Here is a 13,177-nt window from a genome sequence, read left to right as displayed (position 1 = left end):
CCGCTGGAGGACTATATGAATGCCCTTTGCAAATGCTACATTAGACCACGTTAAGGGATTTAAAGCTCTATCAGAATTCTAGAAGCCACATCTGAAGTACCTGACAGTGAGTCATGTCTGTAAAAGTTGTTAAGATTGCTTTATAAGAGATTCTGGCTCTGTTCTTTCAATTTCTTTCCCATAATGCCTCCAGCAGTGGAGACAAGCAGTGTCGCTTCTATTAAATGCAAAGGAAGGCAGGAGACTTCTAGAGTTGCAAGATAAATTTTATTAGTGAGACTTCACATTATTTTACTCTTTAAAAAATAATCTACATTATAACAATTAGAAGGTTCCTTCCTTGTATATGCTTGCTGAGAGCTCAGTGTTAAGACTGGATAGAGAATCTTTATTGGATTATTTTTTTATTTTGTGGATTACCTTTTGTGAGACTGCAGATGCTCACAGGATGTTGTATTACACTTTCTGGGAACAGAAGCTGAGGGAGGGTAGTAAATTGCCTGTAGTATAGTTAGTAAGAACTGTTCTGAATGGGTTTAGGTAACTGTGTCAGTCTTGCCACATTGGTGGTGCCAACAGAACTGAACTGATACTGATATGATATTTCTAGTAGCAGCTATATTTGTGCATGCATATATGGTGTGTAGTACAAAAACTGTGGTATTTGGAGATTGTGTACTAGAAAAGTCTAAGTGAAAATGGGTTTGTACTCCCAGCAGTGTGACTACCTGTGAATGCAGGTGTAGTTAGAGGTGAATTTTGCTTGCAGTTATTGATGAACAAGCCTAAGAGGCAGCTGTGTGTATAAACGTGCATGCGAAAGGGATGCAGGACACTTGAAAAAAAACAATAACCTTCTTATTAGGGGTGAAGAGCTAAAGGTCCACAGTGCTCTAAACATGAATGACAAAATGCTAATTCCTTTTTCCATATCAACCTGTCTTAGACCACTACAGTGGGGAAAGAGGAAAGATCACAGGCAGATGAGTAAATGATCAATGCAGTACATTGTGTATCAGTGCATGTGGTACAGATGGCTCAGGGAATCTACTCCATTATACTCGCAAATATTCTCTCTGATGTGGAACATTTGAAAGAACAACATTTTCTTGTTCACTGTCGCTCTCCATTAAATTCTGGGGATGACAGATGCTATTACATTACAGTCAAGAGCCTTGACACATTTCTAGTCCCAACATAAGGAGGATGATCTAATGTGGATATTATATTATGGTTACATGGGCTCTGCTTCTATTAGAGAATGGTAGCAAACATGTGGAAATAATGTTATCTCTTGCTCCAATTAGCCATATTTCAGTAGGTGATGAGAAATACCAGCATTAGTACTCCTCTTTATTAAAAAGACATGGGATTTGTTCCTACTGCATGCAAATAAGATACTGCTTCTCTCTGGGACAGAGGAGATCATTCTGCTCCATGCAGTGATTTCATTGTTCTACCTGCCTAGGAAGTAAACAGAAGACTGTAATTGGAAATGGAAATATTACCACTGCAGAAGGATAATTACTGATACATGCGACGATGTAAGAATGTGTAATAAGGTGTCTGACAGTGACTGGGAGCCACAGCACATTAATAGCTGGTGCTTCCCTGGCAACAGATAAAGCACAGGATAAAAAGAATACTCACCTGTTCTGCCTCTGCTCAGGATTGCAAGCTTGTTAGGGTGTGCATAGTATTGTTCAGATCTGTTGCCTCTCAGGATGAGCAATGGGCACTATATGTGTGCATGAAGGAGCTGTTTTGAGGAGCTGAGTTTCTGGCTATTCAAAAGTGTAGGCTGGCTGATGAGGCAAGTCTTGCACATAATTGATTGCAGACTGTTAACCTATGCTTAGAAATCAATATTCACTTAACACCACATTTTAACAGGCAAACACAGTACAAACTAACAGCAGTTACACAGTGCACACATTTACACTCAGAATAAACAGGCCATGAAGCAGCGCTTGGCAGAGGAGGAGGAGATGGGGCAGGCAGCTGGAAGGGGACAATGGCAACTTGAATATGTGCAGAATATACAAGATTTTTGCAACTGAATGTCCTGGGGGTTTTGTGATTGATACATTTTCAATGAGCTATATGCATTCTCTAAGGGTTGCTGAGAAGGTACATCCTGAGGCCAAGCAAGATCATCTTCTGCCAGATGTAACTAAAATTACTGGAGTTGAGCACGGAAGTCCATTTGAACAACAGAACCCAAGTGTGTTACAAGCTGTGATAATGCATTATATATATATGTTGCAAGGGACAAAACAGAATGGAGCAAGAATATAAACTCTATCATAGTGTCCTTGATCTGAAATGGTCTTTTTCTTATACTTAAAAGAATGGATTTGAAAAGGGAACTGAAACTAATCCAGAAATAGTGTTTACCAGGAACTTCATGTGTATGTTTATTGAGCTTTTCTTGCAACCCCTCCCTGGAGCATAGACTTCTAGTCTTTAGGATGATATGCTCTACTCTGTGCCTTCACAGGCTTGAGTAGTGGATCCACACAAACCTCATTAAGTTCAACAAATCCAATGCAAGATCCCACACGAGGTTTGGGACAGCCCCCAGTATTAACACAGAGTGGGAGGTGAATGGATTGAGAGCAGCCCTGCAGAAAAGGGCTTGGGGGGGGATATAGGTAGATAAAAAATTGGATGTGAGCCAGTAATGGGCACTTCCAGCCCGGAAAACCATCTTGCAGCCTGGGCTGCATGAACAGTATGGCCAGCAAGTTTAGAGGTGATTCTTCCCTTCTACCCAACCCCACCTCTCCACTCGGAGTTCACATCTGGCTCTGGGGTACCCAGTACATGGCAGACATGGACCTGTTCAAGCAGGTCCAGAGGAGGCCATGGAAATGATGAGAGGGCTGGAACACCTCTCCTAGGAGGAAAGGCTGAGACAGTTGACATGATTTGGCCTGGAGAGGAGATGGCTCTGTGGAGATCCCATTGTGGCCTTTCACTACATAAAGGGGGATGATAACGGCAGATACACCAGGGCCTGTAGTTACAGGACATGGGGCAATGGTTTTAAACTGAAAGAAGGTATGTCTAGATTGTGTATTAGGAAGAAATTCTTCCCTGTGATGGTGGTGAGGCCCTGGCACAGGTTGCCCAGGGAAGCTGTGGACGCCCCATCCCTGGCAGTGTTCAAGGACAGGTTGGATGGGGCTTGGAGCAACCTGGTCTAGTGGAAGGTGTCCCTGCCCATGGCAGGGGTTTGGAACAAGATGGTCTTTAGGGTTCTTTCCAACCCAAACCATTCAATGATTGTAGGCCTGAGCCCAGAAGGTGAGGTGGTCAGATATACTGTGTCAGGTCATCCCTGCAGTCAGAAACCAAACCTTGCACAAGTTCTGACAGAACTCAGACCTTTGTTTAAAGCTATTACGCTGGAACATGAGACTGATTGTTACTCACAATGTGTTCATGCAGAAGCAATGGTGAGAACTGTATCTGCAGAGCTCAGTGCAAACTGATGGAGCAAAAGTGAGGCACAAGTAGATGGGAGCTTTCTAGTGTCACTGTGGGTTAAGGCTGTTCCATTCCTCTTGTTTGAAAGCCTTCCATTTCCCGAAGGTAAATCAGTAGTGGGACGTGCCTGGATATGGAATAATATTAATAATATGGGAAGGAAAGATTCCATTCATGCCAAGTTAATGTGGGCTCAGCAACAGGGGCAGGAACAGAGCCAGAGAAGGCCAAGAAGTAGCAGCTCCAGAATGTACAGAGGAGGCCAAAGGCATACTGCTGTGTTCAGAGCTGTCTCGCTGCATCTTCCCTTCAGCCGCCTAGGAGACAAAAAGGAGGGATGAATCCCAGTTAGGCACATTTATGCTCAAACTTCTGGTTGCAGAGCCTCCAATTCTGAGCACTAATGTGAGATTATTGAAACTCCTGTGGCCAGGCCATGGCCTCCTATTTCTGTTTGTCTGTGGAAGGAACAGCTTAAGGCTGAGTGGTCCAGCATTCCGCATGCACATGGCATCCCTTGCTTTGGTGTCCAAAGTCACACATTTCCACATCCGAGGTTTTTCAACTACTGTCTCTAGGCCACTTGACTCACTGCTTTGTGAAGGCAACAAACCAATTCATACCTGGGACATTTCTGAAGCAAGAGATGTGCTAGCACTGTCTCCTTGGAAGCTTATGGAAGATGAATAAAGTAAGTCTTCCTGTCTTTCTAGAGCTGTCTGCTTCAGGTGCATTTGAGACCAAATGGCAGTTTCTGCAAACAGAAGTAAAACAAGAGTCTTATTGTGCTTTTCTTGTGCTAGTCTTGGAGTCTAGTGAACAGAAGTCTAGGGAAGCTATTTTATGGAAGGCACTCACAGGCTGTGTGGCCTTGATTTAGAAAATACGTATTCTCTGTTCAGTGAATGGCCCGTCAGTCTGTGGGTTTGCTTGTGAGATTGAGCAGACTGCACAAGTTTTTACACTGTACTTGAGGACTTTTGGGTCCCTCTGTGACTTTCCCAATTGTGTATTTTGTAAGGGGCTGATTTGTAGTATCTTGGATGGGATGTTTAGATTGTAGATGTATCTATAGTGCTGGATGTAAGGCTTTTCTATACTGCAGGAGGTAGGTTTAAATATTAATAATTTATGTAATTATGCTGGTTTCTTTTATATCCTTTGGAAGCTTTTACAAACATAAAATATTTAAATCTCATTAAGGTATGTTGCTAAAATGCTAGGGAGATTAAAAACCCACAGATTTAGGATTACACAGTTGCATGTAATAGGATTTTTGTAACTGATATGCTGTTGAATCTAATAAAAGGCTGCCTTAGGAGCTTCTTATCTTGACCAAGGAAGTGAGGGCCAAAGGAGTACAGGAACAAGGACAAAGAGGGAAATCCCGACCCATAATCCTCACAGATGTGGTTACTCAGCAACCTATGGATTCAGCACGTCTGACCTCCCCTTGTGAAGTTTTTGCAGTGCCTTCATTTGAATGGTGTTTGTCAATAGCTTCATGATGTTTCAGATGAACAGAAGTGTTCCCCAAAAGATAGAGAAACATTTCTGAGAGCGGATCCAGGCTGGTCCCATAGGTTGCAGAGAAGATCACAGAAACATTGCAGCAGTGCAAAGAAGGATCTTGAAACCACAGGATCTGAATTTCCCTGTGCTGAGCTGTTTCTCTGTGATGAGATTGATGCTTACCAAGGCATTTGTTGCTCTCAAACATGCCAAGTATCTGGTCACACTTCTCCTTCTGGTTGCCGCTGCTCTCACACGAACACCACAGGGAGACCTCCACACTGGAGTTACTGACATAGTTGGGCGTCATGGGTGTGCCTGTTCCAAACCCCCAGACGAAAGAAACGTCATGAATCATGTTATACTAAAGGGAATGCTGCCCTGGAGGGAGAAGCCTTCCACTGTGACAAGAGTGTTACCAGGTGAGGTCAGGACTCCCAGGCAGGTGACCCAGGCCTGATGAACCTACCTGAAGTTTGCTGGGCTGTGAGAAAGTGCGAAGGCTGCTCCCCACTCTGATGGTGTGGTGTACTGAGAACTGAAGCCAGTGCAAGCGTTACATTCAAGGATGTGAACTCCCCTGCGGGGACTCAGCTGGGGTACTGGCATATGGCAACAAAAGGCACTCTTGCTCCTTGTGTAACTGGCCAGGTGCCTTTTGCCAACCAAATACTGCACACCCACCACGTGCCATTCACCCAGTGTTCATCTAGCACAAAACCAGCAGAGACATGTGGGAAAATTGAAGGTATAGTCTAGATTAACAGCTGCTGAGATACTGCTGTTCTTTACAGCTCCTCTTTTGAGCCACTCTGAAAAAGTATTAGCAGGTTGGTTGGCAATAACTCAAACCAAAGACCTTCCTTCAAACAGCTGGCAGGACTATGTTCTGGCTGGCCCTGAGAACACAGTGTGCACAATAGTAACAAACCATCAGGAGTATAAAAGTTGGGCAGTGATGGAATGCAGTGTTTAATCACTGCTGTGAAGGGATGTAACTCCTGCATCAAGAATGATTTCGTTCACACAAGCCCAGGAAACCCTGTTGACGAAGCCCTTAGAAAACTTTGTACCACCTGATGATGCAAACAGGTGTTGAGAAATCTCAGGCCAAGTGCTGCTGATTTGACAACAGAGAATAGGACAAAGTACAGCAATAAATGCCATGGAAGAGCTCTCTTTGGGCTGCATTTACCTCAGAGGCAAGGGAGGGCACTGGCATGAATTAGTAAGACAAATTCACTGGAATATTGAGCACTGCCTCCTGCAGGAGAACAGGATGGTCCTTTACAGCATCAGTGCATGCCTGCAAGTTTGTGGCCTGAAAGCATCCACCCTGTATGTTCCTGTGGATATCACTTACCAATCATCCCCATGTAAGCCTGCAGGCATGCAGCATGGTTGTGCAGAGAGCAGCCATCTGGAGACGTGTCTGCAGGTTGACAGTTTTGTTGGAAGTCAGCCAGTCGGGATCTGTAGGAAGGAAAACGAGACCATCAGTGTCTATGTTGTTTTCTTCTCTTGGCCAACATCTGCTGCCGCTGGACCTACTTGCAGATATGATCCTCTAAGCAGGTGTCCAGCAGCCACAGGCAATTGGGTTTGGTGTTAGACTGGAAGGAACAATCAGGAACAATAGTTTTCCGGCGTCTTTCTCCACAAAATTCATCTTGACATGGACAGAACAGGATCCTTTTGGTGAAATCCTCAGGGACTTTCTCAAAGAAATTCCTTAGCCCCTTGTGGCATTTGCGCTGATCACACACATCCTCACTCCCCGCTCCCCTGGTGCAGATGGAGGCGTAGTCTGTGCGCAGACGGACACACTTCTTGCTCAGGTTACAGACATGAGTTTCTTTCAGGCATGGATTTGTTGCATCTCCTGCCAATTGGGAGCCTATAATGCCAAAAGAAACACAGAAACCATGAAGCAAATCTCCAGAAGAGATACTGTGTGGAAACAGGAGTAGCCCTTTCTTGATGGTCAGATTTGGAACATCAAAAAGAACAAAGCAAATCAGTCCTTCTATGTGCCTGCAGTATCACACTGTAGTTATATTAGTTACAAAAGAGTATTTTTATGGGTTCATGGTAAGGTGCTTGTTTCAGAAAATGGGTCATTGTGGATTATTCCCACTGTCATGGGCCTGGATCTATGGCTATATTTACACTTGATAGTGGGAACAAATTTAGGCAAGTATCCAGAGCAGGCATTCCTCTGATTAAAGGGGCCATTACCCCAAATTGTTCTTGACAATCTTCAGCCCTGAAAAGATAACAGAAGGCAGCATTATATCATGTAACCATCACAAATCTTACCTGATACCAGAGCCGCCAGTTTATTGTAATCTGTCTTCCAGTGTTCTTCATTTGCTGGATTCTCATAGGGAGAGGTCTCCAAATTGAAATAACCTAGGCAAGATACGAGATATTTTATGGAATGGGAAAAATGCTTTATGACCAGCTTGCTTGCTTATGTATTTATTTATTCTTAAATGGGTATTTTTCTTATTTATGCCTGGCTTTTTCTTCAGGCTGGAGTTCAGAGATGCTGTCTTGTTCAAATCCCAAAGTCAAGAATGGGTCTGCTGGAAATGCAAAGGTATTACTGTGTTAAAACCAGCATTAGATTTTGTCTGTCTGGAATTTGGTCTATGTCATTTGGATTTTTCAGCCTCAGTGCAAGTGAGGAGCTGAGCAGCACAGACAGGCTTTAGTGGGAGGTCAAGTAGGAGCATCCCACTAAAGAAAGCAGCAGCAGGCTTGGGGATGCCATGGCACTGTGTAATAATCACATGACTGTTTTCAGGGATAGACACATAGGACCATTTGGAGGGATTTTTTACAGTACTAAATCTAAGTGTCTCAGAGTAGCTGTCTGTCTCTTGGAGTCCCTGGTGTATTTGAAGTGCTGGTCCCAGACCAGACCAGTTTTTTCTGCTTATCAAACACAGCAGTAATGAGTTCTCTTTAATAGGAGATGAGGTTCCAAAGCAATACCTGCAGTGTTGGGAAGTGACTTTTCACAGTTGTTTTCAGATGGGGGGCAGGAGTAAGCCTTACGAGTACCTTGTAAATTCATATTATTTCATCTCACCATCTGTCACACTGGAGTGAACGGTCCAGAAAACACGTAAGCAGTGCTCCTGTCTCTTCATGCGCCGGTGACACTTGCAGTGCAGCAGAGAGCTGTTCCCAAGGTCAAACTCTGCATTCAAACATCTGACCCTGCTTTCGTGATCCAGTGGAAGGAGGCGAGTCTTGGCCAGGGCACAGTTTTCCAGGATCCTGTACGTGGCATTGCAGGTGGAGTCTGAGAGGCACAGCTGCTCTGCCACAACACAGTCACTCCTGGGCAGAGCCAGGAGGTCTCCTGGTCAAGTAGGGAAAAGATTGTTAGGACCCTGATCAGGATGAATGCCACACAAGCACCCTCTTGTTGTTCTGCAGGGATCCTCTCTGCAGCAAGAATTCCCCATGAGAGTCAAAGCTCTTTGAGGTTCTCATCTGGAGTGGTAAGGAACAAGACCTATCTCCACTTAGAAACAAAAGAATGAGTATTATGAAAGAAGGAACAAAAGGTTAAATGAAAGTCTCAAAAATAATTTTGTTTAATAAAATCTTTTTATAATTGCCCTTAACTCTTTGAAGTTGGCTCTGTATTTTATGGAGCAGTAAATCCCTGTGAAATCTCGGGGTTGCTGAGGCTTGCTTTGAAGAAGCTCTTCTATCTGGGCAGTGAAAACCGCAGTGCAATAAACACATAGTAACACCATACTGTGTGCTGTGAGTCAGAGCTGCTGCAATTACTAAAGTATATGCTGGTCATTAAGAGATGTACAGAGAAAGCCATTTATAGGGTGTTAAAAACATCCACTTTACTGAGCTTGAAAAATTTAGGAATATGTATTTTTTGCATAAGAAAAAGAATCTTTAACATAAGATACAAGTAGCTTCATCTAGAAGTGCTGATAGACAGTCAATTTAAGTATACAGAACCTAGTGCCTGAATTCCCTGCCAAAAATGCAGATGAAGGCTTGGCTGCCAGCTTTCACCTGTTGGCTGATTGTAAACCCTTGACTGTATCTCCATGTGTACATGGATTTACGTGATAGATGTGTTGATTATATACATATACACACACGTGCCATCTTATGTGGAAGCATTAAATAATCTTAGATTAACAACATAAGCTTTAAAGCTAGAATATTTTTTTCAGTGTTTTGATTTTATTTTTATATAGACTGTTTCCGAAGAGGTGATACCTAACCCTGCCATCCAGAGGGACTTGAAAAATCTTGGGAAGGGGGCCTACAAGAACCTCATGACCTTCAACAAGTCCAAGTGCAGGTGCTGCACCTGGTCAGGGCAGTCCCAGACAAGAGTCCAGGCTGGAAGACGAACTCATCGAGAGCAGCCCTGCAGAGAAGGGCTTTGGGATTCTCATGGGTGAGCTAACCATGTGCACTTGCAGCCCAGAAAGCCAAACATGTCCTGGGCTGCATCAAATTCAGCAGGTTGAGGGAGGAGATTTTGCCTCTCTGCTCTGTCCTTGTGACATCCCATCTGCAGTGCTGTGTCCAACTCTGGGGTCCTCAGCACAAGAAAGACATGGACCTGTTAGAGGAGGTCCAGAGGAAGCCACAAAGATCCTCTAAGGGCTGTAGCCCCTCTGCTCTAAAGTTAGGCTGTTAGAGCTGGGGGTGATTAGCCTGGAGAAGAGAAGGCTCTGGTAAGACCTTAGAGCCTCTACCAGAGTCTAAAGGAAGTTTATAAAAAAAGAGGGAGAGTAGCTTTTTATAAAGGCAGATAGTGATAAGGCAAGGGGGAACAATTTTAAAATAGCAGTGAGATACAGATTAGGTGTTAGGAAGAAGTTCTTTACTGAGCAGGTGGGGAGGCCCTGGCACAGGTTGCCCACAGCAGCTGTAGCAGCCCCATCTCTGGAAGAGTTCAAAGCCAGGTTGGGCAGCGCTTGGAGCAGGCTGGTCTAATAGAAGGTGTCCCTGCCCAGCGCAGGGGTTGGAACTGGATGGGCTTTAAGGTCCCTTCCAGCCCAAGTCTTTCTACAATTCTGTGATTATGTTGTCACAGGTAGGTGAATTCAGCCTGTAATCCTTCTTCATTTCTGCAGTATATGAATCTGTGTTTACACTACAAGTACAATGAAGTCTTGGAACAAGCCAGTTTGCTAAAATAATTTAAAAATAAACTAGTATGTTTCTTTCCTTCAGATCAATATTGTTTGGCTAGTTTTAAGAAATTACTATGCTGAGCCTTCCATCTGCCTGTAACGTTCTCTGGGTACGTCACCTTACGTATTGTTCTTTGTTCAGCAGGTGCAATAGTACAATTTCAGTCTGCCTTCACTATAGATTAGAAAACAATATTGGTACAGTTCATATTGCTGATGTACCATCTTCACCATCTAATTTGTTTCCTCACTTCCTTCACTTTTGCTGGCTTCATCAGTTTATTTGCTGTAAGCAGTAGTCTGCTTCTCAAACTTTCTACTTTTCCTGCAGCCCAGTAACACTATAGAGGTTCCTCTGTCTCACTTGTACGTGTTTCTTCATTTTCCTATCAGCTTACTGTACTCTGTAGTTCATCTGGCTCTTACATAGAGACTCGATGACTTTTTAAGCTCCCTAAAAAACCTCTTGTCATAAATCCTTTGGACTCGGCACAGTGAGTTCAGGTGAAGTTGCTGTAAACCTCAAACTTGAATTGTTCTCCTCTACAGACATCATTTAATAGCTGTGCATTGTTGTAAGCCCTGAAACCTGACAAGTTATTTCATTTTTTTTCTTAGTATTCCAGATAACAATGTGAAAGAAAGATAAAGCTAATCCTTTCCTAGACCCATGGTTGAGATTGCAGAACACGTTAAAGACACGTGTATGGGAATCCCTGCTGCAGTTTGGGAAAAAAAAAAAAGGTGAAAGGTAATAGCCAATTAATGGATTATTATTATTACTATTTATACCTTAGAAAAATGCATAGGTAATACTAAATATCTTTATTCTCCCTTTTCACTCAATGTCCTGTCATATAGATATGTATATTTTGTTGCCCGTGGTGCACCATGGTATTGAAAGAGAGGACGATTACAGAAGGGAAACCCTTCTGTAAACAGTTTCCAAAGAATCATTGGCATTTGGACATGGAAAACTGGGGGAAATCTATCGTAATCATGTGGCTGCTGAGTTTAAGTGCAACAGCCCATTTTTAACAGTCATTGTGATATCCTGCAGCTGCAGCTTTTGCTGAAAGCAGTAACATCACACAGCCAGGGACTAGGAATGCTTCAGAGCAGTTTGTAATTGCTGTGCTTCTAGTCACATCAGCCATGAAGGCTGCACAAGAGATGTGAACTGGAAAGAGGAATAATTTCAATACTCGGCTCTTGTGATTTGGCAGAGTAGAACCATCACCTGCATCTCGGCAGGAGCTCCTTGGTCTCGGCAAACTGAGCCTCGACTCGGAAAACTACGGGCCTGAAGCATTCCAGAGGGCAAATGCACGGGGGGGCAGGTACCAAAATCTGCCCTCGGCGGAGCCAGCGAGAGCGGCGCAGCCGGACCCGCTCAGGCGCATCTCGCACGGGACCCGCATCGCCCCGCGCTCCTCCCGCCTCGCCCCAGCGCAACCTTCCCCTCCCCAGAACGTCCTTCCAGTTTGGCCACAGCCACACTGGCGGCTCCCCGCTCGGGGCAGAGCACCAGCCGCCTTTCCCGGTGGGAAACGTCAAATCCGACCCGCCACCTGCGCCCGGGGCAATCTGGGGGGAGCCCCGGGGGAAGCACCGTGAGCAAGACCGGGTTCCCCGAACGGCCGCGACCCCCGCACCGCCCGTGCCGCCCGCAGCGGGACCGGAGTGCGGGCGGTGCCGCTGCCCGCCCGCCGGCAGAGAGACGGGGATGCTGACAGGGTCGGAGATGGGGACGGGGATGGGGACGGGGGACGGAGATGGGGATGAGGGCGGAGGACGGAGATAGGGACGGGGAGCGGAATGGGGATGGGGACGCGCCGCCCTGCCCTGCCCGCCCCGGGCGCTGTTACCGGCTCGGGAGAGGAGCAGCCCCAGTAGCAGCGCCGGCCCCATGCCGGCGGTCGGTGGCTCCGAGCGACGGGCACGCAGCTCACACGCCGCCCGCGGCCCCGCCTCGGGTCTGCCGGGCCCGGCCCGCCCCGTCGGGGTGCGGGTGGCGAGCACCGCCCTCGGCCCGGCCCGGCCCGGCCCACCCCGGGGAGCCGCCGGGATGCCTCGAAAGGAGCGTTTATTCATTCATAGCACCCGCGTACCGAGGGCAGATCCGTGACAGCGCACCCTCGGGGGCGCACCTGGTTGAAGGACAGTCTCAACCAGAGGGAGTGTTCTTGCAGAGGACAGATGCTGACTGGCATTTGTGTAGATTCCTCTTCTGCTTCTTGGGTCTGCAGAAAGGATGACTAAAGTTCTGGCTTCTTCCTTTTAGCTTTGTTGTGAAGGGTGTTGTTTCAGTTTCTTACCTGTTGCTGTCTGTGCCTTGACTAAGCTGCTTGTCTGCACCCAGGCGACAGATGCATTTTTGAGAGCCCACCCGGCTTTTCGGCACCTGTGCTTCTTTTGAACCGATCCTTCCAATTAGTTTGCATCCTAAGATCACATTAACCAGTGTGAAAAAGTGACAGTCCAACACATGCACATCAAACATTAGTATATGGAAATGAAGGTGGATTGTTTGCAGGGGTAGAAAGACCTACCCTACCTGCCCAAAAAGCCCAGCAGAAAGGGAAATAATGGTGCAAATGCATTAAGTATCCATAATCCATAATCCAATTCAGTTTTGAAAAAGGTTATTCCTCCTGCTTCCTGCGGGGGACTGCTGTGGCAGAGCTGATTGGGAAAAACCTGTCCCCAAACACTGGAGGCTCTGCTTCATGCTTAAGGACGAGAGGAAAACCATTCTCACCATGTGTTGAAGTCTAATCAAAGTTTAATTGTTGGAGGAGCTTAAGGAAAGTGGTTGATGGGACAGAGCCTTTTTAACTTTCAAATGAAGTGTTTGCAGTTACCATTCAGGAGAAGGAAACAGAGTAGTTAGACTGAAGAAGTGACAGGTGTAGCTTTTCAAGAATATTAATGTAAAGGGCAGTGTGGATGGCAGTGGTTGTCAGTCTGTGATTCTT

The 13,177-nt window shown here is 45.5% G+C and overlaps 1 protein-coding gene across 1 annotated transcript; it reads right to left on the bottom strand.

The window, feature by feature from the left end:
- Positions 1–251: 251 nt before the first annotated feature.
- LOC139679090 (GDNF family receptor alpha-4-like) lies at positions 252–12,168 on the bottom strand. Its single transcript, XM_071570499.1, has 8 exons — positions 12,068–12,168; positions 8,102–8,377; positions 7,324–7,416; positions 6,556–6,901; positions 6,368–6,477; positions 5,188–5,322; positions 4,116–4,246; positions 252–3,809 (listed from the first exon to the last, which is right to left on the bottom strand). The coding sequence occupies exons 1-8, from the start codon at positions 12,108–12,110 to the stop codon at positions 3,675–3,677; spliced, it is 1,269 nt and encodes a 422-aa protein (XP_071426600.1). The 5' UTR covers positions 12,111–12,168; the 3' UTR covers positions 252–3,674.
- Between the last annotated feature and the right edge of the window lie 1,009 nt (positions 12,169–13,177).

The sequence above is a fragment of the Pithys albifrons genome, chromosome 15, assembly GCF_047495875.1.
Source record: "Pithys albifrons albifrons isolate INPA30051 chromosome 15, PitAlb_v1, whole genome shotgun sequence".
Classification (NCBI taxonomy): domain Eukaryota; kingdom Metazoa; phylum Chordata; class Aves; order Passeriformes; family Thamnophilidae; genus Pithys; species Pithys albifrons.
Note: the sequence above shows the minus strand (reverse complement) of the source record. Positions and strands in the feature narration are given on the sequence as shown.

Bases quoted from the DNA above. Each gene is read 5' to 3' on its own strand.
- LOC139679090 (XM_071570499.1), bottom strand. From the start codon at position 12,110: ATGGGGCCGGCGCTGCTACTGGGGCTGCTCCTCTCCCGAGCCG. The intron at 7,417-8,101 runs GTGAGATGAAAT...TATCTTGCCTAG, and splicing joins TCACTCCAGTGTGACAGATG to GTTATTTCAATTTGGAGACC. The intron at 6,478-6,555 runs GTAGGTCCAGCG...TCCTTCCTACAG, and splicing joins TTAGAGGATCATATCTGCAA to ATCCCGACTGGCTGACTTCC.